The sequence below is a fragment of the Micropterus salmoides genome, unplaced genomic scaffold, assembly GCF_014851395.1.
Source record: "Micropterus salmoides isolate LMB-PRFRI ecotype aquatic unplaced genomic scaffold, ASM1485139v1 Ms_hic_scaffold_14, whole genome shotgun sequence".
NCBI lineage: Eukaryota > Metazoa > Chordata > Actinopteri > Centrarchiformes > Centrarchidae > Micropterus > Micropterus salmoides.
This window is the reverse complement of record NW_024040485.1, coordinates 13,974,757-14,002,285: the sequence shown is the minus strand read 5'-3', so window position 1 is coordinate 14,002,285 and position 27,529 is coordinate 13,974,757. Positions and strand designations below refer to the sequence as shown.

Genomic DNA, 27,529 nt, shown 5'->3' with positions numbered 1-27,529 from the left:
AATTCAAAATGTGTTAAATAATGTCAAAAAGCCGGCTCACTGCAGCTTGTACTGCAACCTATTCTTATTAATTCAAAATGAATCGCTATGTTTAAACAGTGCTGGCCACATTTTTAATTTTATCAGGACAAACTAATTCCTCGACATTTTTTTCGCAACCATAAAAACACAGTTACTTTACTCTCTTAAACAATAATGATTCAATCTGGATTCCAACTTTCGTATAAAGCAATTTATTAGGTCAATATACTTTACAGTTGCCCCTTGTTTGGTCATTATTTCCTTCACATCTTGTCTTTTATTTTTCACAAATTGCTGTCAAAGGTGGTTCTACAGTTGCCAAAAACAAAATGTAAAAACTCTTTACATGCAAATGTGGTCAACAAATTGTACGAAACACAAAACAAAACTTCAGCTTCACCAAATGAGGACATGCACATAACCAACAGAACATTTTGGCCCTACATATAAATACTTAAAAAAATCTTTACAGTCTCATCTCATAGTGCCCATTTGTACCAATTTTTACCCATTTATATATACATATTCACAGAACAATAAATAAAAATGACAGAATATTGCCAAATAATTGATCTGTCGAGCGAGCAGATCTTCTCTGCTCAGTCTCACCTCTCAGACAAAATAATGGAATCCTCCTTTTTGTGCTTCATGCGTTCAACAAATCACTGGAACATAGAGTCTCAATGTAAGTGTTTTATCATTAATATTTTTGACTTTTCATCTGAGTTCATGGCCTGGTCCCTTGTTCTATTTGTTGGTGCTGACTCCTCACAGCAAACCTGTTGACGTGCACAGGGATGGGGACCACAATTTTAGGATTTCTCACCGGTTCTCCTGACCGGTTGTTAACGTTGCCGGCTTTGATCCTTTTCCATTTGGCCCTGCGGTTCTGAAACCAGATCTTCACCTGCACCTCGCTCAGTTTAAGTGCATGTGCAATCTGGGAGCGTTCAGTCAGAGAAAGGTACTTTTTACAGTGAAACTCCTTTTCAAGTTCGAGCAGCTGCTCGCTGGTAAAAGCTGTTCGTCTCCTCCGGCTCTTCCCCGCGGAGCTGCCGGTCGGTAGCGCGTCCTGCGAGCCGGTTTTTAGTTTGTTCTTCTGGGACAAGGAGCCACAGTTGTTCCCGTCCGAGAAACTTTCGTTCTCGCTGTCTGCGGAGCTGTCCTCTCGGTCACTGCACACGGTGTCTGCTGATTTTAGGTCCAGCTTCTCGTCGTCTGAGCTGTACAGTTTGGTCTCGCCTAAAATGGGAAGAATACAACAAACACTGAGTCACTTGTTCATGAGCACAAGCCAAAAGCGACCACTACCCAATGTGAACTGGTAGAGAGAACAGAATTGTTGAAACAAGTAGCAACATTAACTCAAGTCATAGTGGGCCATTACAGCTGTCCTGTGTGTAAACATTAAGTTGTTCTATAAGTTTTCACTGCAACTGAGTTCAGTTTTTTGTTAATTAGAACAGGTTTAATTAAATCTCTCTACTTGATTATCCTAAAGTTGTTTTAAAATGTGGTGAAACGATCTCCAATTATCCAGTCATCACTATAATAATGAAGAAGAACAATTCAGTTATAGGCTAATCACAATCATATCAACTACAGCATGTTCATAAAAAATAATGTGTCTGAAATGACTGCGTTTACAGCTTAACCGTGATCAGGTGGCATCTCCAAGAATGTGGGGCTGTCATAAATGTTGTATTATTAATATTTATGTCACCCTACAACTTGGCAATTCTCGTGGTAGACACCAAAAATATCTGCTTTTACGGTGGTCCATTTTTTGGAAGGCACTTTTGAGATTTGGGTTTGATAATATAGCCTACAATAAATAAGTAATAAGGCCGAGCTTACCTGATATCGTTTGAAAAGTTTCCGAGAAGTTCAGCAGGTCGGAGCCCTTGTCCCGGCTGTGCAGCTCCTCAGAGTGCGGACTTTCCTGCCTCCTCGCTCCGGGGTCGGCTGCGCTTAAACGGGGACCTGGGAGTTCTTGCGGTGGGTAGAAACTGTCCGGAGGATCCGAGAAACTTGGCATCGTCGTGGTGAGCGCAACCATGGATGGCACTCCCTGTCCCAAACTGGCACAGAACGTGTTGGTGAGCCGTCCCGCAAAAGAAGCCAAAGGCGCGAGTGGAGGTATACCGGACGACAAAGGCGAGTGGGATAAAGCTTGTGGAATTACCAAAGGTCTGTACGGCATGAACATAGGGTAGCCCGTGTAGAGCAGGTGTCCCGGTCTGGGCTGAGGGGTCCCTATCAGAGAGTCGATTGAAAACGCCGTCCCTTGGCCGCCTGGTCTCTGCATTTTGCAGGCAAACTCTTTTATTTGGTTGAAACTTGAAAGCAGGTGTCCTTTCCTCTGCGATGCGCAAAAACTTTCAGAGCCAAGACAGAGTGAATTGAAAGTAGATCCTCTGCCGTACTGTCATCGCTGTTGAGTGTACTGCTTCTCCGGATGTCTGCACTCTATATGCGTCAGTCAGCCGGGCGCTTTGTTGTGTGCCCCACCGCTACCTTTTCCCTCTTATTTGTCACACACTGAGACATAAACACACGCTCTCTCTATCTACCTCTCCAGTCTCTGCAACTCCTCCCTCCGCCCCTCTCCAATGCTGTGTGTGTGTGTGTGTGTGTGTGTGTGTGCGCGCAGAGAGAGAGGGGAGAGCGCATTGGTTATCATCTGCAATACAAGAGGAATGAAAGGGAGGTGTTTCCCTGGGGGCTCATCCATCTTCCTCAAATTACGCTTCATTTCCTTATTCAGCCTCTGACTTTTTGGCCGTCTTGAGAGGCGGTAGTTTCCCAGTGGAGACCAAATAGACGGGTCGCACCCCCCCCCCCTCTCTCTCAACCCCCCCAGCCCTCCTCCCCTTTTGCCAGGTTCACCATTGACTGCAAAACGGTGTGAGAGACTGCTCCAGCCCTTCCCCTTCTATAATCGTTGACCACACCAACCCAATCAGCTATTATTAATTTTGATTGATGATAAGTAATTACTCTGGATTCAAGGGGCAGCGTAAAACAACGGTGGCTTTTGTTGAAATATTGGGGCCGATGGGCATCAGAGTCAGGAGGGAGGAGAGAGGCAGATGTTTCTCTGCTCTCTGTCCTATTCTCCGCGGCTGATAACAATGCGTTTGGCTTCAGAAAAGAAGAAGTGCCGCAACAATTGTTCCCTGGAGAGATACTACTCTGTGCGAAATTATATTCAGATAAAAGACGTTTATGTGAGGTCAACTGCAGTGTGGACACGGGCACATAGTGGCCAAAGTCAGATTTGTTTGAACTCGGGGGAATTTATTTAAAAACATGTTAATTTTAGGCTAAACTTTAACGTCTCTTACCCATCATCTGTCAACTAAATCATCCCCAAAGGGTTTTTCCTTTAAAAAAAAAAAAAAATATAACGTACATTTATCCCTGATCATGAAATGCATGTTGAGAAAGAAAGAAAGAAAGAAAGAAAAAGAAAGAAAGAAAGAAAAAATTATTTTCTTTAAGCACTGGTTTAATCGCAGATCATTTCACCTTTTAAACAGCAATGGGAACTGATGATGATTAGCCCTATTGAGTCCTGGGTGCCCGGGCTCTCCAACTGGTTGTCTGATTGCATGAGGGCATAAACATATCACCACCGACTCTGATTAGCAGTGGAGGGCCAGGCCAGGCTAATTCTTGTAATTGCAAGTGACTTCAGCAGCACCTCTCTTTGATCTATTGAAACCATTTGCCGAGCTCTCTCGAGCTTTCTTTTTGAGTTACCCAGCTCCTCTTTACACAGTTTTTTTAAGAAACGAATTTTTAGTCACATGCAAATTTACATTCATATAGAGTTTTCATTTTGACTTTATAAATAATGACGAAAATATGCCTATATATGCATCCCACAACCTTTTATAACAAAATAGTCTACATATTTTAAATGTCACAAGAGGTGATGGGATTCTTGTCAATGCTGTTTTTTCAGTAGGCTATAAGGTAAACTGATAAAATTAAGTCTGCAGATAATTGCGAAATGTGACCAGATTGATCCCTTCAAGATCATGTTTTTTTCGCAAATGACTGATGGGAGAAAGTGGCAGGTGCAACTTACTGAACTCTTGTCGTTTGTCTTTTTCTCGTTTCGCCGTTGCGTTAAAGCTTGCCATTCATTTCTGAATTATATGACCAGGTTAAAGAAGAATAAACTTATCGGAATCTTTTGATAAAAGCACAAATTATAATCTGTATTCATAATTTTCATTATTTATTAGTTGCAACTTGTTTTTAGTTTTTAACTCTCTATATAGCTACCTATTTAAAACGTACTTTTGTTTAATTTTCTTTGTGTTTGATTTTTTGAAATGTATTTTTGAAATGTAATGTCATTAATAATTTTCTTTCCTGAAAAAAAAAACGATAGTGGGAATTGAAAACGAAGCATGGGAGAATAAAACGAGGAAGAAAACAAGGAAATAATAAAAGAACAATGTCTAGATTACATGTCCATGGTGGAATATTTTATTTTATATCAATCCTATTTTTGATTTAAAAAAACCAAAATACCATCATATCAATAATTATGTATGCACATCTTTTAGAGCAATCCTCCAACACGTCATCACTATGCACACTAACATTATTCTACCATGATAAATATGATGTACAAAAAGAGAAGCATCTCAGCCTCTTTTCTATCAAGTGCCAATGTAAAAAAAAACACAAACAAATGTGACCATAAAATATAAATCATAAAATTGCATACCTGCTATATACTTTATGAACTCTAGTCTATAGCTCCCTCTTGTGGTGCAAAATCAAACAGTAAACTGAAAGATTGATCTGGAATAGGACACAGAAAACACATTGTTGTTAGAGAACAAACAGCTGCTTCTCCCTCCTGGAAAGCTTACAAAATGCATTTAAAAATATTAAGTGCCCTGGTGTATAGTGCTGCAGTAGATGTCACTATTGTAATTATAATCTTGACCATTATTATATATTGTGAACAGCCACTGCTTACACATAGCAGCACTCAATCTTCATCAGGACTCACACTAACATAAGACTACACAAAGTGCTTTCAGTGGACATAGCCTCTGTACTCTAGTAGCAGATAATTCTTGATGAAGGTGGGGAGATCGAGTTTAGGGACCACCTTGTGTACGCGGCCCCCCAGGAAGCTCCTGAGTCGGCAGCGTGCCAAGTGCTGCAGGGAGCGAGGAGTCAGTGCCAAAGAGAAGACTGATTCATAGAACTCTTTGTGCTCCTGGTTGGATGAAAACACAGATGGACATGAGACCATGTGGTGAAGAACTGAAATTATTTGTCTCACTTTACAGTAAATTGTGCATCATGAAGAAGACGTTTTATTATTTTGCACACTTTGATTTTTTTATTTTAATCATCTTAATGTTTTTGTAAATGAATTCTGTATTTAAAGGCTTAATGTATCTCAGAGTTTCTCCCACCACTGAATATATGTGGTGGGTCACTTAAAGTTCAAGAGCTAATAAATTATCAAAAATAATTTAATCAGCATTGATTATAGTGGATCTTTCATGGCCTTGTTGCTGTCCAGACACTGTGCCCAAAACATGCAATTTTTGGGCATGGAAATAATATGAAGAAATGAGAGACAGATGATAGTGAAATTGTGGTACAATATTTTCTGGTTAAACCAGACAAATCATTAAGTAATTCTTTAAGAAGCTTGCCTTAAACACCTCCGGTGACACGGACTCAACCCAGGTGTCTGTGACTTTGAGGTGACTGTAGGCGTTCAGAAGAACCTCGATGGTGCGTGGCGATTCAGAGCAGTGCCTCATAACCTGAAAGGAATGCCACAACACAGAACAAAGCAACAGGATTCATATAATCATCATTTAAGTTCATGAGCGAGCTAGTGACTCCATAGAACTGAAGAAATAAAGTAATTAAACACTTGTGAAATGAACAGATTGGTCTTCCCTCCAGGGGTTTAACTGGAAATTATGCAATTAGTGCTAATTAATCTCCTATTAACACTTGCCTAATTAGGAACCAGACATTTTTTCTAGTGCACGTGGGTTCACTGATAGTTGTAGTCTGTTTCCCGCAGAGAGTGCAACACTTCATGTTGTGTCATGAAATGGGGATGATTTGACTGTGAAGTTGGAATATTGCAAGGAACAGTTTAGGGTTTCAAGATTCTTTCTCAAGGTGTTACATGTGCAGAAGTTGCTAATTATGCAGAAGGAGCCACCTTGATGCATAATTGGTTCATACTGCTAATACAATATACTATTTACAAACCAATCTGAAATGTTTTAGCTCATATAACATGAATGAATTTATCCTTTAGTATTTTTAGATAACATGTTAGTTTTTGATTTCCTACCATGGGCAGAGCTCCGGGCCACACCCGAATAGAACCATGGTTGAGAAGAGCACGTACAATCCTCTCAGGGTGATGGGAAACCTTGTAGCACACCACCTTCAGGATGTCGTGCAGGGGAGCTTCACCCCCGTAGTCCATGTCGTTAACGCAGGCACCATTGGCGAGCAGCAGATCCACTATGTCTGGATTTACATTCTTACAGGCCATGTGCAAAGGACTGCGTTGGTCTTGGTCGACAGTGTGGACGACGGCCCCTTTCCCCAACAGCATCTGGCACACCTTGAAGTACCGTTCAAGATCCTGCACCACCTGGGTTTGTGAACAAGCAGCATTCAGGGGTGTGAGACCCTCATCATTTTGTTTGTCCACAGCAGCTCCGTAGCGCAGGTACAGCTCAGTGTGGTCTGGGAGGCCATTCTTGGCTGCGACATGTAAGGGAGTGTCGTTTTCATCTACTGTGCGACCATTGATTGCTGCACCATACTGAAGGAGATACTTGGCACATCTGCAGACAGAATTACAGAACCTTGTTTTGTAATGTAACACAAGTTGTATTCTCATATATAGATTAGATCAGTTTTATTTATAACCACTTCAAGTGGCAGAAACTCCTTGTTTCACCCATTAATCCAGCACTTTTAGCTACATGTATTTTACATTCTCTGCTTGCCTGCTAGCTAGTTTGCACTCTCAACAGGAGTCAGTGGTGTTAAAGTGAGACTATGTAACTCCTAAAAGAAGAAATTATACAAACTTCCTCTTACAAAAGTTGAATTAATTAGCAATGAATACACCCTCTCTCAGTTTAAAACATTCAGCTGTTTAGCAGCTAGTCTCACTTGGTCTGGTATGACCGGTAGCTTATGGTGGCTGGTTAGCAGATGTTAGAAAACTTTAGGTAAAAACTGTGGTTTAACTAATTACGGAGACTTTTTTCTGACTTGTTAACTCACTCAAGGGATTCGGGGCTTGTACAAATGTGCAAAGGCATAACACCATCTTCAGAGACAGCATTGGCATTGGCGCCATGGATCAGCAGCAGTTTGGTACACTCTGGCTGGCAGTTTTCACAGGATTCATGCAGGGCAGTGGTGCCCCCAGGTGCCAGGTCTACATTGGCCCCACGCTGCAGCAGGAGTCTCATGCAGTCTGTGAAGCCTCGGCCAGCTGTGATGTGAAGTGGTGTGGTCAGCTCCTGCTCATAATTCAGAGACCATAGTCCTGCGAGCAGGGAGTACAATTTGCATAAAGTTAACTTTGAGCTGCACCCTTTAGGATCACAGCAGTTTGCATGACTATTCTCTGTACTCAATAACGCTCAAAAAAAGACCCCAGTACCCTGAAGAAAATTAAGACCATAATTTTTTGCAGTGTAACTGTAGCCAGTTTGATATAAAATCAAAGCTCTGGCAACCTACGCAGGCCTCTGTAGTTAAATCTGAAGTCATTCCATTCCTCTACGTTGCTGGTATCATAAATGGCATCAATAAGGTGGTTGTACTCATCGTTGTCCACAATGCTGAGTATCGTTAGCTCATCACCCACAAGCAGAGAGTTCCAGAACTGCAGGACACAACCTGTGGCCTTGGCTGTGGCAATCACATCATTGCGGTACGTCTTCGGTTTGCGCCACTTAATCTTAGAAACTGAATAAGCCATACTGCAGCTAACTAGGTTGTTTTTCAAAGTATTAGCTGGTTTCTCTTGAAGGGAATAAGCACTTACGCAGGTTGTTTATACAGACAGGGCTATTTCAGGGTGATGTTATGTGATATTTTGGTAGACCTCGTGAACCTTGCCAGTGACTGGTGTGGTACATGTCATCTGCCCACTGATTCAGCTGATCCACTGAGGTCAACGGACAATGCGCTGTTGGATTAAAAAAATTTAAGAGAAATGCATTGTTCTGACAAACAGAACGCTTTTGGTAACATCCGGTATTGCACAGGCCCATTATTAGTGTCAAGTATTCATACAATTTTTTAACTTGTAGTCTGGAACATTAGTTTCTAGGGACTCAACACGCCAAAACTGAGTAAAAATTCTCCTTACAAAATAAAATAGCATACGGCTTATTTTGTTTTGGATGAAAAGCTGCAATTGATTCCAGTCTGATTATGCGGTGGACATATGACTGTTGCTATAAATATTGCCTCGTGTTCCGTTTCTAAAAATATTGCATCACTGTTTCTTTAAATACTGCCTCAGGGAGAGATGCACCAGTTGCATATTGCTCATAGTTGCACATTAAAATAATTTTAAAGCAGTGATTTACTTTCTCTCTTTTCCAAAACAGGTTGTGTCAGTTTTGTTAAAATAAAAAGTACTGGATGCTAATCTCCAGGAAACAAAATAAAGCTACTTAGCAAATCATATGAATTCCTAAATTAATTCCCAATGAAGCCATGTTGTCCCCTACCTTCCCCTGTGGCCACCCAGCGCATGTCCCCACCCTGTGGCTCAATGATGAGGTTTGCCGTGGATCCTCTAGGAAAGAGGCGCTGCAAAGCTTCCTGGTCTCCTGTATACAGAGCGTTCTGAATGACCACATCTTGGCAGACAGCTGGTGGCAGGGCAGTGTTGGACCTCAGCGGTGCCCTGGCCTCCTTTTTCAGCATGTAATTGTTGAGGTGACTGGAGGCCAGCTTCTTCTTGTACTTGTGTCTCTCTAGCATGTCCTCATCAAGTTCAAGAGAGCGCAAGGCCATGGGTGTGAAGACAAAGCTGCCTCGCGACATGCTGAATGGCTTGCCTCTCACAGAGAAAAGTAGTAGTTGTGTAAGATGATTATGATTAAGAGAGGGAAACAGGCTTGTTCTCTTTGTTTGTGTTGTGTTTCCCTCTCTCTGACTAATGTCCACTATTTGCCTGCCGGCTGTTCACAAGGTTGGTTCATAGAGTTGTTTTGATATTCGGTATGAGACCCTCCCTGCAGTGTGACAAGTAATGCTATTTTTATGTCTCACATGCAGCCACTTGAGCCTCTCCTATTTCCCTACAGCAGAGTTACAGCCATGAAGTGTGCCTGTCAGGCTGCAAGTAACAAATGAGCTGAATAAACGCATGTTTTGTAACTACATTATATGCTGTTTTGGGGGTGATATAACATGTTTTATCTTTTTAGCCAAACCTGTAATCAGCAGCAAATGGGAGGATTGCTTCATAAACATAGACATGTACAGATTTTAAATTCAGCACAAAAAAGAAAAATACTGCTTATTCCAGATATATTTAGTGTGATTCAACCTCTCCTACTCTAAATGTGCTGAGCAAGAATAATCCATATAAAATGGGCAAACCATTGGAGTATAAAACTTTCAGCAGAACTTTCAAAAGTTAAAAAGTAAAAACTGAAAAGTAAACATTTCGGCAACTGTCAAGTTAAAATTTTGTCTTGACATTTTTTGAGGAGGAGCAAATAAGAATGCCCTATTTGTAAGCGCCTGTGACTGTGTTTGCAAAATGTATTTTTCTGCTCAATATTTTTTTTTCAAGAGCGTTAATGGATTTTATGTATTCACATGGCTCCCTACATTAGAACATTAGGCTGAATGACTGGCAACCGCTGTGTCACTCTGCCCCACGTGTAGTGTTCTGATGGCAGAGGGACGGTGCATAATTAAGCCTCTTAAGCCTACTCGCTAGGCATCTGACAAACATCTCTTTTGACTGATAGGCCATCATTTTCCAGTGCTGGTAGAATTTCTACCCAGTAGCAAAACTCATCCCATCCCTTTCTAGACATGAAGAACAGGTTTTCATGGCTGGCAAGGATAACGCAGAAATACATAAATTACATTTTTGGGCCTGCATAACTTGACACAATATAACCATCTATTAAAATGTGCTTTATTGGCTACACAATGAATTAAAACACATATTTAAATGTCTGTTTATCCACCAGTCCATCAAGATGGCTATAAACTCTGTGTAAAAACAACTCTGCACCACAGGTGGAGAAATACATGATATGTGTGGAGAGGTTTTACCTTCTTTCCCATTTGAAATCACAGAAGCATCCCTGCATCTCATCTATACCTTAACGACTGTTCTGGTATGGAAATCAAGGTCATTTATTTTATGTTACAGTTTGGTAATAGATGCCACATTAAACTGAAGGCGAGTAAGAGTTTCAACTTTGAAAACACACATTACCAGAGAGAGACTAGGAATATTGTTTTTGCGGCTGGAGTACATCCTTTTAAATGATATACATAATGAGTTTATAATATGCATCTGGGCTACCTCCTCTCTACTTTGATGTCTTCCAAATGGCCCGGGTGTCATCAGCAAAACATGTAGGCACTTTCCCGCCTCATTGACTCCCAAATGTATTTTAAATATCATTCCTGGTAACGCAATTATTTAAAACGCTGAACTAAACACTTACTAATGGGGAAAAAGACAGCGACTTCGATAAATTCATTTCTCAAATGGTGGGCATTCATGTTTCCTTTTTTTTCCCCCCTTTCTTTTTTTTTTCTCTGTGAAGCGGAGGCAACTCTGATGACAACAAGAAACATCAGCAGTAGTAACATCAGCAGTAGTAACATCCCCTGCCCTCAGAGCCTCCCGTGGACATATTAAATCTTTGGTTTCCTCACATTGCCAACCAGTAGCTTCCTTTCCAGGGATTTCTGCAGTGTGGTCAACCGCCTTCCTCTCCCATGGCGGTAAGAGGCTGGACATCAGCAACAGCCCTGATGAGAGTGAGGCACTTCATTTATGCAATCATAGGCAATTAGTTCCCTCTGATTATGTGCCTCTTAATGCTGTTTTGAGTACTGTGGCACACAGTAATACAGAAAGAGATTAAACTATAGCCCTCCCTCCACACTGAGCAGCCATTTAATATACTGAGAACATAATGAAATGTACACAGTAATTACACTAATATTAAATGCTAATGGGTTTGCAATTGGATCTGTTGTTAGTTTAAGACAGAGTCAGTGCACCCAAAGAAAGTCTAAGTTTAGAGAGAGTATCACCATGACATCACAGCACTCAATTATCCATCAGGTGTTTCTTATTGTAATGATTTATGTGTTACTTATTGTTACTCCTATTAGAGGAAGCGAGATCATGTCTGGCACATGGGCAATTCTGTGCTGGTACGAGAGCAATTAATATGCAATTTATACATTTCCGTTCACATCTAGAGAGTTAAAGAGAAACAGGGTCTGAAGTTTATATTCTGGTGGTAGAATAACTGGGAGGTCACCATGGAAACATAAGAGATAACGAGCATGCTTAATTGGCTGGTGACATTATCTAAAGGGAAGCTAGTTGCTGCATTTATGCATTTGTACTGGGTCTGATTTACATCTTGGCTTATTCTAATTTTCTTAATACGATATTGACTCCTACACTCCAAGCAGACACTGACACATTATGGTAGACACACACAGTCTGCTTTAAGTCTTTGAAAAGCCCTTTTTTGAAAGCCAATCAACACATGGTTTACTTCTGTATATGGCTCATCAGAGTCCACAACAGGGCTTAGACAAGGTGCCCTGTTTGCAAATCTCCCCCAGGTCTCATCACGCTGCTTGAGATGTTGGTGGAGACCCTAAATGAATTTATAGAGCCTTGAATAGAACAGTAGCTCCAAACTATTCTCTGGAAGCATGATTACTTTTTCTGTACTCTTTCAGCTCTGAGCCCACTACCTATAATGTATTGTATCGGTCTTTGCAGATTCCAATTGTCTCTCAATGCACTGATCACCACGCAAATAGCCCTCTGTTTCATCATGACAATTGAGAGGTTCATATTTCAACCTAATAGTCCTGTATAACTTTAACCATCTATCACAACCTCATTTCATTGCGGTTGCAGTTAATACGCGCTTCCCTGCCAAGTGGAACATTTTCTAATGATGCACTCTCACACGAAAACAAGGCAAGCCAGCCCGTGCTCTGCATCACTCACTAATGCACCCATCCATAATGTGTTCATAGCAGTCTGCCTAAAGGAGACAGCGATGACTACCACAAGGCATGGGCATGAGAGGGGATATGGGGAAGGGTTCAAGATAAAAAAAAAACCTAAATGGCCATGATAATCATGAGCAAGTCACTGCCATCAAAGCCTGTATCACCCTCATAATAACATCTGTAGATTTCATATCATTACCAAGAATACCGGGAAACATCTAAAATGGGTATCTCAACAATAACAGTTTTAGTCGGAGTCACTATAAAAGTGTATTATCACAATGAGCCCAGCTTTGTCGGATGTTGACAAGGGTCGCCTAATAGGTGTATGTAAAGCCTGATGTAAACACCATTCTAATTAGAAAGACCTTTATCAGTTCCTCCATTTTATGCAGATTGGACTGATGCAAACGCTAGTGTCATTATCCCGTAATCAAGTACTATTCAGTTGACAGTGTCTTCTTTTAAAAAGCTGATTAGAATACATAACAAGGATACAATGTTGCATTATTCCCTTTGTCAGTTTATAAATATGCCCATTTTTTAAAGCTAACTGCATAACGGATCTGGGCTACGGTTTGGATGAATGCTTCAGATGTGAAAAGATCAATTTTAATACAAACCATTGCCATATTTTGAAATATAATAACAAGTATATTAAACAGTTTGTACCTCTCATTGTCTTTACATGTGAGATGTGTTAATTGCAATTGAGTCAATGGAGCTATACACTTGTTTATCTCAAACATAAAAAACAAACATTGAAAAACACTTATCCCTGTTTTTTTTGTGATCAAGATTTTCACTTACCCCTGTTTTGAAGACATCTCTAGATCCCTCAAAGACTTGTTGATCCAGCTGGAACAAAGATATTCTGTGGACCTTACTTTTGACCAGTTTCTCTTGTTGGGGGAGAAATTAAAGTTAAACTGTTAATGTATCTGCACTGAACAAAATTATAAACCCAACACATTTGTCTTTGCTCCCATTCATAATGAGCTGAAGTCAAAGCTCTAAGACTTTCTCTATGTGCACAAAAGGCCTATTTCTCTCAAATATAGTTCACAAATCTGTCAAAATCTGTGTTAGTGAGCACTTCTCCTTTGCCGAGATAATCCATCCACCTCACAAGTTATGGCATATCAAGATGCTGATTAGACAGCATGGGTATTGCACAGGCGTGCCTTAGGCTGGCCACAATAAAAGGCCACTCGAAAATGTGCAGTTCCATCACACAGCACAATGCCACAGATGTCGCAAGTTTTGAGTGAGCGTGCAATTGGCATGCTGACTGCAGAAATGTCCACCAGAGTTGTAGCCCGTGAATTTAATGTTCATTTCTCTAACATAAGCAGTCTCCAAAGGCGTTTCAGAGAATTTGGCAGTATATCCAACCGGCCTCACAACCGCAGACCACGTGTAACCACACCAGCCCAAGACCTCCACACCCAGCATCGTCACCTCCAAGATCGTCGGAGACCAGCTACCCGGACTGCTGCTGCAACAATCATTTTGCATAACCAAATAATTTCTGCACAAACTGTCAGGAACCGTCTCAGGAAAGCCCACCTGCATGCTCGCTGTCCTCATCAGGGTCTCGACCTGACTGCAACTTCGCACAGCCATTGAAGAGGAGTGGACCAACATTCCACAGACCACAATCAACAACCTGATCAACTCTATCTGAAGGAGATGTGTTGCACTTTGTGAGGCAAATGGTGGTCACACCAGATACTGACTGGTTACCCCCCAATACAGTGAAACTGTACTCGCATTGAGGATATCTTTTAAACACTGTTTAAGGATCTTCTGGTCTCATTCTTGTGAACCTGATATCGCATATCGTGATGTCTCGAGAGCTAAGTGTTTCTTCAGACCCCTAATCTGAGCCCCTGTCCCCACCACTTTTCAACACAAAGTGACGCCCTTTAGTTCAGCTCATGAGGGATGGGTGCAAAAACAAAAGTGTTGTGTTTATAATTTTGTACAGTGTATATTAACGTTTTTTCTATATTCTTCTATATTCTTCTTCTATATAATAACTTAAAATATACTACTCCGTTTATATTTTTCTTGGGTCCTAACTTAAGTAAGAAATCAAGCTAAAAATATGTAACTTCCGGGTGCCATCTTAGTTTGGGCAGTTTGCTTTCTACAGGCAGAATATTTGTTTAGTTGCAGCAGTGTAGAGACTTTGGGAAATTTATAAATGGCTTCAAAACATCGGTAACTACACGTTTTTTCTTTAAAAGTTTGGCTTGTTAACGTCAACACACAAACGGTAACGTTAGCCTTGCCAATCATCATCATTGCTAATGTTACATGACCTAACGTTACGTAAGCGTTAGCTGTAAGTTAAGTTAATAACGTTATGATTCAGTATGGTCAACAGGCTTCTTTCTGATCACATGAATCATTGCAAAGGAGCAACATTAAAGTAAGTTAACTTACGTTTAGCTAATTTCACACCTGATGGGGCAGGTGTGCTCTCCCCCTGTTAAGTTGTGTCTCCTTAAGAAACGCAGATGCCTTTGCTTATGGATTGATGTGATGATGTGGGTAAAATGAACATCAAACTCTTTTTTTCTGGAGTAAGAAATAAGTTTGACTGATGTCACTCAACTGTGAATGCCACAACTTTTAAAGTGTGCTTTTAACACGTGCAAAATTTTCATCTCTGGTAACATTAACTAAATTGTGATCAGCAGCGACTTGTCTTCTGTTAAGGCTGACAGGTGGCGTAAGTTAATGTTAAATCTGAAAGAAAAATTAAAACTGTCAGAATTTGAAGATATGGATTGAAGCTCTAATATTAAAAACGCATGGATATGAGGAAATAAACGCAGGTGTTAGATGCAGCGACCTCTTGCATGTGGGTTATTTAATGTTGTACAGTTGATTTCACCAAATAAGTGTATTTGTTTGCTTATAGGAAAGGTATAACTGTAAGCTGTAACGTTACTAAAGAAGAAAAAAAAAAAGAGGGAGCTACTCTTCATTTAAATTGGAACTACTGCTTTCAGCTGCAAATGTCATAGTTGCGTTTACATGTGCGCAGGTTCATAAGTGGAAATGCCTGTAATGTGTATAATCACTCCATCTAGTGGTTAATACTGACACTGAAAAAGGAACGGGGGATTTAAAAAAAAAAGGGGGATTTTTTTTTTTTAATGCATTTATTGAAGTCAGCCAGTTTACAAAGCAACGGGTGTAATTCCCTTGGGAGTGTGCTGAAGTCTTCATTTGGAGCTGGTGTACTTTGTGACAGCCTTGGTGCCCTCGGACACCGCGTGTTTGGCAAGCTCCCCGGGCAGCAGTAGTCTCACTGCGGTTTGCACCTCTCTGCTGGTGATGGTGGAGCGTTTGTTGTACTGGGCCAGCCGGGACGCCTCTGTGGCGATCCTCTCAAACAGGTCATTCACGAAGGAGTTCATGATGCTCATGGCTCTGCTTGAAACTCCCGTGTCCGGATGAACCTTTAAAAAAGGCAGAGGGGAAAATGTTGTTCATTTAGGAGGGGGAAACCGAAACAGTTAAAGCTCGGTGCGCCTTTTTCACCCACCTGTTTCAAAACTTTATAGATGTACATCGCGTAAGTCTCTCTTCTTTTGGCCTTTCTCTTCACCTTTTTCTCACCTGGATTCTTCCCCTTCTTTTTAGATATATCATTAGTCATTTTTTTAAACTGTGTGAACTTTAACTATAATAAGTACGTCAAACGCTGTATCGAGTAGTTTAGGAATAAAAGTCCCAGTTTTCTGTCCTATTCGCAGCTGTTTATGTAACGTGCGTTAATTAGGGACTGATTTAGCTCACCTGCTCTGCTTTTGCGGGATAGAGTTGCTCTTCACAATAAGATACAATTAATGACTACAAGAGGGAATAAAACTGTGGCTAAGCTGCAGCTTCCCAAACGTGCTAGTGTTTATTAAGATAGGTAGTGTTTTTGTATTTCAGTCTTGCACGGTAGTAGTGTGACACACGGAGGATACACGAAGGAACAAGAGGCTAAACTATTGCACATAATATTGGTGTCCACTGGGTGGCACACTTGCACCATTTGTGTTAGTGTGCATGAAGTCTTACAAGCAGATTTGTGTACCACGCTACTGTAATCCATTGCAATCTTACACTTAGCTTGTAGTTTACACAATATTTTAGACGTAGGGGTGTATTTCGATACCATAACATTTACAGGAAAACACGGTTGAGCTCCATTTGCAAGTAAGCTCACTCTTGATCTACATGTAGGCCTGATAGATTAATGTACACTGAGGCTATGCTGATTAAATGTATGGGCCAGCAGGGCTGGATTAAAGCAGGCACCCCAGCCCCCAAAAGCTCCAGGTTAATTTTGTTTGATTTAGTGTGTGGCAGTCGGACAAAATGCAGATGTTTGGGAATTTGAACGGTTAATGTCCTGTATTGAAGCTTTCTACTATAGTGGCAACTATGTTAAGACCCTATCATTTTAATTCAGACTATATTTACATACATAAACTATTTGGTGTCCAAACAAACTCCTAATTGGCACTGATTACAAATAAATGCCCAGTAGTATTTCACGAATGGTTGGTTTCCTTGGCAACTTATAATTTAGGCATATTCTCACCATAAACTCTCATCACTTTCAAATACCAGAAAAAAATCAGTCGATATATATATATATGTGCTTCAATAAGTGCAGCGGCAGGTTTTGCTGTAAGGCCCCCTAGCTGGTTTGTCTGCCCTCTTGACATTGTACACCGAATGTATTTCAGTTTTAGCTGGTGTTACTGTGATTTCTGATTGTGCTAATGGGGTTGTTTGTTTAGTTATGGTGTCATCTCTAAGCTTGTGTTTGATCCTGGACACATTTCTGTGTAGAACATCTTAACAAATACATGATCTGCATGCTGATAATTGGGATAAAAACTTTCTGTATTTTCTTTATTAGATATTCTTCATGTTTTATTTGGGATGAAAAGTTTAAATTGGCTCTGTGTGCATGATTGTTTTTGTCATTTCTTATAATAGGATATTTGAGGACAAAATACATCCAGATTTGATTATAATACATCTCAACATCTGCTGACTTTGACCACACATACTTTTTAATCTTAAAGTTAGGGCTCTTTTATTTTAAAATATTAGATAATATCTATCTGTATATCTAGACATATATTTCCTGGTACTGAAATACAACTTAAAGTGTAAGCAAATACAATTCAATGATGTATCTTGTATCATAGTGGAAATGTTTTGGGTTTTAAATAGCTCCGGACTTAATACTTAAAACTTTTATCAAGTTACAATTATTTATTGAAATGTTAACAAAACAAGATACCTTTCTAGATAACTTTCTATCTGTCATTTAGTTAACACAAAACACCCATTGCCCAAAAAAATACAAACATCTGTTTAGCTGTGGTTTAAGCATTAATATACTGTATATTCAGCCTAATAAATGTGACATTTCAGTGAGCAGCAGAGAAGAAACCCATCCATGTTATTTGTTTTCAGGTATTACATCAAGGGCTTTTGCTGTGAAACTTCACTGACCTTCTGATATTCTCTTAGATTTACTAACACATCTGCTTTTATTATTTTTTCTATGAGAAATTAGTACATTAGTGGAGTGTCGTGCAATTAATTATTGGCAAATATTAGTACATTGCGATTCCTGTGTTCAGGGTCTTCTCTCTGGACTTTTTCTTCCCCTCTTTTGTTCCCTACACGCGCACAGCAGATATTGAGCAGTAGATTACATATGAAAGGCTCTTATCTCAGACAGCATTTATGCAAGGTCATTTGCAGCAACCGACACACACACTGAATAGCAGCAATTGGTTGACTGTATTGTAAAGGCCATATTTTTATCTTTCTGCCCGATTTCTGCTGTTTGCTTGTTTCATCCGCGAGAAGAAGATGGGAAAAATGGTGAGTGTCTCTGTGTGTGTGTGTGTGTGTGTGTGTGTGCGCGCGCGCACATCTGCTACCTCGCTACGTCTGTCTGACAGTCACAGAAAAAGAAAAATGTTCTGTTCTGTTTATCACACCCTTTCATATCAACATATTGCTAGAGGCTATGAGGAGTGTTTGTTTTATTTTATTTTTCTCTGCAGGGTTTGTAGCGTAATGGAACAAAGCTTAGCTCGATACCTGCAGTGATTACTCTGTAGTTGCCAAATGCACAAGTTGTTTAACAGTCTTTCATACAAATATACCAGTTTCTATTTGTGAACATATCCACACTCAAGCATGATTTATAATTTTGCCCCTTACTGAATGAGTAATTCAAAACCTTAAGGCCCAAATAGCATTTAGTTTATCTTGCCATAAACACAAAAAAGGTTCAGGAATGTTGTTTGCTGACGTGAGTACCATTGCAAACAAAATAGTAGTTTTTTTCCTAAAATGGGCTGCACACATCTAAAGTACTGTAGACTTCAAGTTTGCATTGGTTGACAGTTTGAAATACCTCCAGAGTAACAGTGAAAACAGACTCACTTTCGACTGGCACACTCATGACATCCGAAAAAGGTCATCCACAAGCTTAAAGGACTCTATGTTGCCCCCCGTCCTCTTCTCATTGGAGCATTATTCAGCCTATACTATTGTACTGTTCCAAGCACACTGTACTGTACTGTTACACAAGCAACACTACTAACACGATAATTGTTCTCCCCACACCCGATCTAGCAGAACTAAATATTAAGGCCATTGCACACATTGCAACCTCAATAGCACAGGACATCACACGCCCATTCAATCACAATCTTACCCTGCTGCCCCCTTGGTGCAGGTACAGAGCACTGAGGAGCATAGCCATAGTTTAAATAATAGGCCTTGTTGAACTGGGCATCCTGTTGTCTGTCATTGTGTGTTGTCACTGTGTGCTGTTATGGCTGTCTGACGTGTACACATTGCTGTGAAAAGTAAGTCTAAAGCCTGCATTGACCGTTTTTGCATTTAAACTCAAAAAGTTGCAATCATTTACTTTTTGTTAGTTGTAGTGTACTTGTATAAACTGTTTAGTGGCTTTGTTCTTAATGGTAGTGGGATTGTTCTAAATGGTCACACCTTCAGTCTTATCTGTAGTTCAGGTTGTGTTTTTGCTCCCTTGGTGCAGTATTGCATCTCAGCTGCTCCTTCTTCCTGATGTATGTGCTCTTAAATGTCGACTGCTTTACTGCAGGGTTCAGTTCCTAACAGGGCAATCTGTCCTCTGAGGTACTTGCCAAATCTGCATAACTTGGGTATTACAAAGAATGACTTACTGTAATTGCTCCTTTTAGCTGTACATCATATCAGGGTGGTTTGCTTGTCATAGGGATTTTCACGCAACTGTATTAATTATAGCACATTACTTAATATCAAACACCATTTAGATCCATATAGCGAGAGTGTCTACAGTTCTATTTTCACTAAATTAAGATGTTTACTTGTGAAATCATGTTAAACTTTTGTTTAGAGTATTTTGCCAAAGATTTTGCAGCGCATCTTTGTTGACATCAGACATAAATCACAGCAGGCCAGCATTGTTAATCCTATTGTATGTGATTATGCATTATGGACCAACCCAAGAAGACTTATTTCTTGTTAAGAAATAAGTCCGATTAAAACAGACTTAAAAGAAAAGAGCATTCTTTCCTTCAATTATCAGAAGTCCTGGTTTCAATTAGCAGTCTATACAGTAGCTTTTGATCACATTTGTTCATTTTAATGTGCATTGTCCTAGATAAAGCTTTTGTGGATTAATAGACACATTTCGTGGAAATCTGATCTGTGCTAAACATGGAACTGTGAACTTAAAGGTCCAGCATTTACACAAAGTATGATCAGATATATAGTACAAAGGAAGAGCACAGATTATGGTTAAGAGCTGAAATTATACAGTATTTAGTGCTATGTATGTGTTATACTGTATTAGGTAGGTGCACATATAAAACACTGCTGTGAACTGTTATTTTAAAAAGTAAAAGCTCCTCACTCTTGTGTAGTATGCATTGTGGTAAACTACCCTATATGTGTTTTGTGAATTTTTACAATGTTAAATTGATTTTACAAACATATCTGGACTAGTTAAAATATGCAGTTATGATATTGTGTCAGTTATGAAGAAACATTTTAGCCACTAGCCTAAAATCCAGAGATGTTTTAGGCCTGGCATTTTTCAGAACATAAGTTGATGGTTAAAAGTCAAATTTAAAGGCCCCCCAAAAAGAGTCCCGTGCTTAGCAGCGCCTCAAATATCCCCTCCTTATTAATATGCACTGCATTATGCTGTGCATTCTAGCATCCACTTGAAAGCCAATTACTGTTGAAAAGTCCACCACTTTCATCCTGCAATCTGCAACAACAGACATGCCTGCTAGTATGAATTTGGAATTTAAGTTTGCTAATCTTTACAGAGGACAATGTTACCTAAATGTAAAGAGAATGTAAATGCAGCTAAAAGAGTATTTGCATTATATTACTGAATATGGAAATTGAATGTCAATTGCAGATTTATGTTGACAAATATAACTATACTCTTAATATTGAATATTTATCATCAATCATCATCATCAATAAATTTTTGTTTCACTAAAGACAATTCCATTATTTATTACAGTCTCTTTTTTTATTGAGGTTTTAAATCATTGTTGAGTTACTGTGAAACTATGTATGTATCATATCAACTTTCCTTAAATATCAGGTTAGGTTAGTTCTGATGGGACACCTAATATCATGGATGTATTAGGTCAGCATATAGTCAACTCTCTGCACATCCACCACGCTCCAGTACTTGGAGATAGTCCCTTAGATATATAAGGGACTATTAATGTCTTTTCAGCAAACACCACTACAGTATACATTTTCTAGCACTCCTTACATGCATATTTGTTTGTGTGTTTACTTTATAGATACTATTCTACAAAGAGAATGAAGTACCGTTACCATATAGCCACATCCAAACTTGATTTCTGTTTTTCTGTCTTGATTTCAGTCAGTAATTCAAAGGTGAAGGATTTGTGGTTTGTCATTGTATGTCAGCAACATTGACATATACCTGGCACTGTTTGTGAATGAAGACACATTAAATCTCAGTGAAGGTCTCATATGTTAAATTGGCACAGCATCATCCATCACTGTTAAGTGTTTTATAGCACATTAATCATTATCAGTCATAAAGGAGTAGCCGGATTTTATACAAAGTATATGAAAGGATTAGCTAGCCTTGAGTCAGGCATCAACCACTTGTACATTCTAACATCTTAATTAAGTCAGTGACATTTTGACAAGGCATAGAACCAGAAATATTTAAGGTGTCATGATGTTATGACTTATTAAAAGTGTCTTGATCCTGTTTTGATTTTAGCTGGTACTGCTTCTGGGTGGAAGAAGCAAAAAAAAGGCTTCTGTCTTATAGTTTTGAAATTGCAATACCTCAAACGTTGTTCTAGTAGACCTATTCTGAGTCTTGGCATTCCCTGTCAAGTAAAAAAACTGATAGGCGGATTCAAAACCACAATAGTCTATCACTTCAGGCATCATGTTGCATTTCCTTCTGTGAGCATTTTTTAAATTGCATCTCGGCTGTGACCAGGTATGGTTGACACTGCATTTCTCAGAAGTTTACGGAGGACATGGTTTACACAGTTTTATCTGAAATGCATAGCTCTATAGTCTCGTGGGTAATGGTTGCCATGGTCTCTGCGCTTGGTTACTAGGACAGAATATTGATTTAATCCTCAAGGACTGTGGTCATATCCTTGGCAGTTCACCTATTGTTATGATAATAAGACATCCACGGGTGGCCAATGAGTGATAATCTTATTTTGGTCCTAGGAGAAATGAAAAGGTTTCTTAGAATGGTCTGGTGACATTTTAAGTCCAATAAAATAACCAACTCCATCACTGGTAGAGCCTGTAAAAAAAAAAAAAAAACCTAACAACTCTCGTGTGGTCATACACATTGAACCATATGCTAGGACTGCTTTAGCCAGACTATCAAATGCTTTTGGGATTAGTCCATCGCTTGGAACTACAAAAAATGTAATATTTAACCCACAAGAGAAGGTAATATAAAGATTTTAAATTAGATGGTTAATGAATTATTTATAATAATGAATACATTTAACGAGGTGGTTAGGTTCCTATATTTGCTTTCTTTTTACGTATTTGCGTTGTTATTAAAAGGTTAAAACTCCACTGTGTATGTCAATGCAATAAACATGCAACCTGTGGCATTCTTTTATGCGAGCAAACATGTTGGCGGCAGCGGCTGTTGGAACAGATTAGAGAATAACACAGTGAAGGTGGTGTCCAGATTGAGAGACTTCCCTTGTGAGCACAGACACACAGGCAAAGCAGCCATTCAGCAGTGGGATGGATCCTGACTACTAAAGAGGAAGAGGGAGAGAGGGAGACTGAAAGAGAGAGTGAGAGAGCAAGAAATGGGGGAGTGGTGGGAGAGAGAGAGAGGAGGCGAAAAAGAGCGTGAAAGGCTCCACACGGCAGAATATAAATCTGTATGTTAACAGGACTAAAGCTGGAGGTCTCGAAACAGCTTTAGTGGCTGTGCTGGTGGGGGGGTGGCCATAAAACATCAAGAGGTGGTCTTCTCTATTGACTGAGGATCTGTGCAAATAAGGAAGTGGAACCCGTGGAAGCTGTGAACGCCGGTTGTCAAGCACAGTGGTGAGCTGGTCGGAGGTCTCTGACCCCCTCATTTTCCTTTCTCGAAGAGAAGAGAAGCGCAAAAGAGACACGAGAGAAAAAGGAAGGTGGCAGCCAGGGAGCAGTGAGCCATTTCTCTCTTTATTACCTCCATTCACAAAACCATTGCATCCCATTATCACAGCGATGTAGAGGCATTCTCTCCGATTAGAGGAGGAAGGGTCCCATTGACTGCTGAGGCTTAGCACCTCTCTCCAAACGCTAGCCCTTTTCATTGCAGCCCCCCTCATCCCTCGCCTCTATCCTTACGTCTGCTATTTTATCTGTTCTTCTCTCTTTTCTTGTCCCTTGTATTCTTGTCCTTTTTCACACCACTCAGGAATCAGGAGGCATTGCGTTTTGGTAGAAGTGGGTGTTTCTGGAGCTGTCATTGTGTTTGGTGCCGCTACAAAGAACAGCTGAGCAGGGAGTGAGAGAGACAGCTTTGGAGATAATAACATAGCAGCTTGAAAGAAAAGGGGGGACCTGGGACTACAGGAACAGCTGACAACCACTGGATGGTGAATTGTGATGAAAAGAAAACTGTTACAGAGACTGACAACCATTTCAAGGTAGCTGTTTATTGAGACCATTACCACTTCTTAAGGCAATAACGAAGCAGTGTGCTAAACCAACACTGCCGGTTGGGTTCTGCTATTGCTGTTGCTAAGCAAAGTCTTTAACCTGAAGTTCTTGGGGAGACAGTATTCAGCATCACTCTACAGCCATGAAAGGGAGCTCAGAGGAAAGCATTGAAAGCACCAGGCCCTCCAACCTGCAAGCTTTTGCTAACATATCCACCCTACATGGCATGAGTCACATATTCGCCTATGGGCACATGACATTTCGTCGATTTCTTTGGACTCTTTCCTTCCTTGGTTCGCTAGCCTTATTGATGGTGGTCTGCATGGACCGAGTGTCATATTACCTGGAGTATCCTCACGTCACCAAGCTGGATGAGGTGGCGGCAACTAACCTCACCTTCCCAGCTGTTACTTTCTGTAACCTCAATGAGTTCCGCTTCTCCAGAATCACCAGAAATGACCTCTATCATGTGGGAGAGCTTCTGGCCCTCCTGAATAATAACTATCAAATAGCCAACCCACACTTGGCTGAGCCTGAAGTTCTGGCTGCCCTAAAGGATAAGGCAAACTTCCAGAACTTCAAGCCCAAACTGTTCAACATGACTGATTTTTATAACCGTACAGGTCATGACATCAATGAGATGCTACTGCAGTGCACCTTTCGAGGAGAGGATTGCTACCCAGTGAACTTCACCACGGTAAGTACTCATGTGTGCATGCTTTCTTATCTTAACATGCTGAGATTCTGCAAAGTATGTTTGCTGGTCTATTTCCTGCCAGACCCGAAAGCCTGTCTCTTTTATGTCCAAATGAGCTTAGGCTGACTTTTGGCTGGCTTAAATGCATTTTCATACTCTAAAAGTCTAGTGTTAATGCCGTGGTTGTTATCAGTGTTGTCAGCGTTTGCTGTTGTTGCAGGTGTTGCATTGTGTACTATAGTTTATTCTTGTGCTGTGCTGAGAGCAAATAGTGCATGCATCTTGTGATAAGGGTAAGGTCCTAAGGTGAAGTGCTGCAAAGATTTCCCACTTTTGCTTCTGCTTCCAAGAAGAGGGAAATCATTTTTGTTAGGTGTTGTGTATCCCCCATATCTTGAGGAAATACTCCCCCCGCCCCACCCCCCATTAGGTGTCGTACAAGGGCAAATAGGTAATTTAAGCATGCAGACAAACATTTGTTTTGGTATATCTGACAGATGCTTTAATAGCATTGTTTAAATCGAACTTCCTAACTGATGTTGCGCTGTTATGAGGTTGGGTTCAACATGCTGTTGTCATTATTTGCCTAACTTGTTTAACTTGTTTTATCAATATCCGTCATTGCTGCTCTAAATTATATGTTAAGTGTTTTTCCACAACAGTAGAGGAAACAATGTAATGTTTGTTGTGTTGTTTGAATCATGAACAAAAATTATTTTAGAGCATTCAGAAAAGGTGCTGTGGTGCTGAGGTATCACCATGCAGTCATACTCTGTGCTTTGATTCATTCTTCATTACATTTGGCTTTGTATCCAATTAAGCATAACTCTTCATTCACCACATAGTATGAATGAAGTTCACTAAACTGTAGATGGTTTACTTTTAGTTTGTTGTGTTATCAATGAGTCCTCATTCATTGAAGGCCATTGCACGTAGCTGATAATTGCCTATTTAATGATGAAGTATTATATTGAAAAGTAGTTTGAAATAGACACAGTAACACTGTAGTTTCATGTGTTGATAAGAAGTACGGGAATATATTAGTTATACTGTACAAGAGACCTGGATCAGGGTGATATCATACAGTATATCATACAGATCTCAACACACCCAGGTACTGCAGCTGAATTATAATATACACTGCTAGACGTGACTGTATATTTAAAAAAAGTGACACACAAAAAGTGTAGGTAATATAAAAGTCGGTGTATCGTACATTAAGATATCTCTCCAAACGTTTTTCCTGCCATGCGTCTTGTGCTCTCTTACTGCCATCCTTTACTTCCAGACCATTTTATTTGAGTGAAATAGAGACACAAAAAGCAGTACGCAAATCACTCCTTGGCTTAGCTGGATTGCCCATTATTTTATAGAAATCAGTAGTACTGAGTACTGTTCACCGGCCAAAAATGATTCAATAATAAAGGTGCAGTCTAGGGATAGACAGCACAGCAAAATCACTTGTTTCTGTTTCACCTCCCATTTGTAGTTAGAGACACATTATTATTCTGTTTTTGTGTCCTATATCCCATCTCTTAAAGTGCATGTTTTATGGAGTAACACCTAACTTCTCTCAAGTGAGTCTGTCCACTCTCTCACAAAAATACGATTTCTTATCTACACCATATCTTTAAAAAAACTCTGAAAGAAATCCCTGCACAAGGCCAGTTTTTAAGTGACTGACTCTACAATCTTCAGAGTTGATCAAAACTCTACTCCACTGTAGGAGATAAAACACTAATTTAATAATGCTGTTCAGTCTTTTTTTCCCCTTTCAATTTGTGTCACTAATAATGTGAATTGGGAATGTCCCCATTTACATGTTTGTTTCCAAGCAGCACTCAAGAGTGTCTTGAGAAACAAATCATTCATGGGAAGCTAATTGCCGTTGTATTGCTTGATTGAAAGTTCTTGCAGTCAAATGAGCTAGTGGAAACAGTTAATGAATTTGGGTTTGCTGCATGTGTACTTGTTTTTGTTGGGCACATTTGGCGGTCCAGCAAACTGTGAACTTTCACCTGGCAGTGAATTACTGGCTTCAGATTTGAATAGGCTTGTTGATACCCATCCATCACTGTGGTGTGTTGTTTGGATAGAGTGGTTAAAGCAGCACCACACCATGCTGCGTTATGCTCTCAATGGGCAGAAATGTGTTTATCGGGACTTGGAGGGGTGCCAGTATACCATATCTAGCAGAATGTTTGGTGCTGCAGTTGATAATAATCTCACACAATTAACTGTGAAAATTGAGGCTTGCTCACTAATAAAGTAACTGAGTTCATAACCCCTTTCATTGGGGAAAAAAACATCTTGGCTGCTGTTTATTAGAAATGAAATAAAGCATGAAATCAGGACACATTTCTATTATACCAGGTTCTGTTTTTGTTTACTTTATCTACTAATATGTGTTCATGCTGTTTTCTTTTCCAAACACAGCATCACTATTCACTGGCACTATCCTGATATTTAGATGACTACTACAGGAAATTTTCAATTACCCCACAGACATGCTGAGAGGAAGATTTACAATGCAAAGGACTGTGGGAGTGATGAGCTTTGACCTTGAATAAATGAAGGAAGAATTCCATTAAGTCCGGGTTATGAAGCAGTTGGGAAACAAAGCATTCAAAATGTTTTGCATTGTAATGGATGGGTGGGCAACGGGAGAATGGCAATTTGTATTTCCAATGCTATTAACCACTTTAATCCCTCTTAATGATTTTATGTTACCAATGTCTGGAAAAACTGCGATTTCTCGTGTTGACCATAGCCCCAATTTTTAAGAACATTTTATACCACAAGTTGAAATTCAAAATAGCCACTTGAGCTTGTTAAAACATGAAACGTTATCAAAGAAGTTAGCTCTCTAGCGCCCTGTCAGTTCTTAGGTCAGGACAAGCTGGTTGAATTTTTAAAATGTTTCCAGGCCAGTTGTTATCTTTTTATAATTTTGTGGTCTTTAGATGAACATATTCTGTAACCTGTGGATTCTTAAGCTTGAATTTCTTCCACCGTGAGCTCACTCTTCAAAATGATGAAACAGATTCAACACAATCTCTTTGGTGATGTATAAAAATCTACCTTCCAGTCTGACATGAACCAGAGTTCAAATCTTGTCCTGAAATCTCACAAAAGCTGCTTTCCATCCCTACTATAATAGTAATCCTAAAACCTCGACTAAGGCTTTTTCTGTTTAAATATCATCACATCATACCACATAAATATCAGGATTAACCCAGTTCTCTC

At 39.9% G+C, this 27,529-nt stretch overlaps 4 protein-coding genes across 5 annotated transcripts in view; 1 reads left to right on the top strand and 3 right to left on the bottom strand.

Annotated features, from left to right (window-relative positions):
- Nucleotides 1-245: 245 nt before the first annotated feature.
- On the bottom strand, nucleotides 246-2,823 carry gbx1 (gastrulation brain homeobox 1). Its single transcript, XM_038717830.1, has 2 exons — nucleotides 1,879-2,823; nucleotides 246-1,263 (listed from the first exon to the last, which is right to left on the bottom strand). Exons 1-2 carry the CDS (start codon nucleotides 2,327-2,329, stop codon nucleotides 749-751), a joined length of 966 nt encoding a protein of 321 aa, XP_038573758.1. The 5' UTR covers nucleotides 2,330-2,823; the 3' UTR covers nucleotides 246-748.
- Nucleotides 2,824-4,495: 1,672 nt separating this feature from the next.
- On the bottom strand, nucleotides 4,496-9,274 carry asb10 (ankyrin repeat and SOCS box containing 10). Of its 2 annotated transcripts, XM_038717828.1 has the most exons (6): nucleotides 8,802-9,274; nucleotides 7,336-7,603; nucleotides 6,383-6,887; nucleotides 5,721-5,834; nucleotides 5,162-5,272; nucleotides 4,496-4,845 (listed from the first exon to the last, which is right to left on the bottom strand). In XM_038717828.1, exons 1-6 carry the CDS (start codon nucleotides 9,118-9,120, stop codon nucleotides 4,795-4,797), a joined length of 1,368 nt encoding a protein of 455 aa, XP_038573756.1. In that variant the 5' UTR covers nucleotides 9,121-9,274; the 3' UTR covers nucleotides 4,496-4,794. The 2 variants fall into 2 exon arrangements, with proteins under 2 accessions (XP_038573756.1, XP_038573755.1); XM_038717827.1 differs by having other exon boundaries at nucleotides 4,496-5,272.
- A 6,201-nt stretch (nucleotides 9,275-15,475) lies between these two features.
- On the bottom strand, nucleotides 15,476-16,076 carry zgc:92591 (uncharacterized protein LOC436997 homolog). Its single transcript, XM_038717829.1, has 2 exons — nucleotides 15,881-16,076; nucleotides 15,476-15,794 (listed from the first exon to the last, which is right to left on the bottom strand). The coding sequence occupies exons 1-2, from the start codon at nucleotides 15,992-15,994 to the stop codon at nucleotides 15,558-15,560; spliced, it is 351 nt and encodes a 116-aa protein (XP_038573757.1). The 5' UTR covers nucleotides 15,995-16,076; the 3' UTR covers nucleotides 15,476-15,557.
- Nucleotides 16,077-22,685: 6,609 nt separating this feature from the next.
- Nucleotides 22,686-27,529, top strand: part of asic1c (acid-sensing (proton-gated) ion channel 1c) — a 103,163-nt gene continuing 98,319 nt past the window's right edge. The window contains exon 1 of the mRNA XM_038717825.1: nucleotides 22,686-24,283. Coding sequence (XP_038573753.1) covers nucleotides 23,729-24,283 — 555 coding nt within the window. The 5' untranslated portion in view covers nucleotides 22,686-23,728. The remainder of the gene's footprint in view (nucleotides 24,284-27,529) is intronic.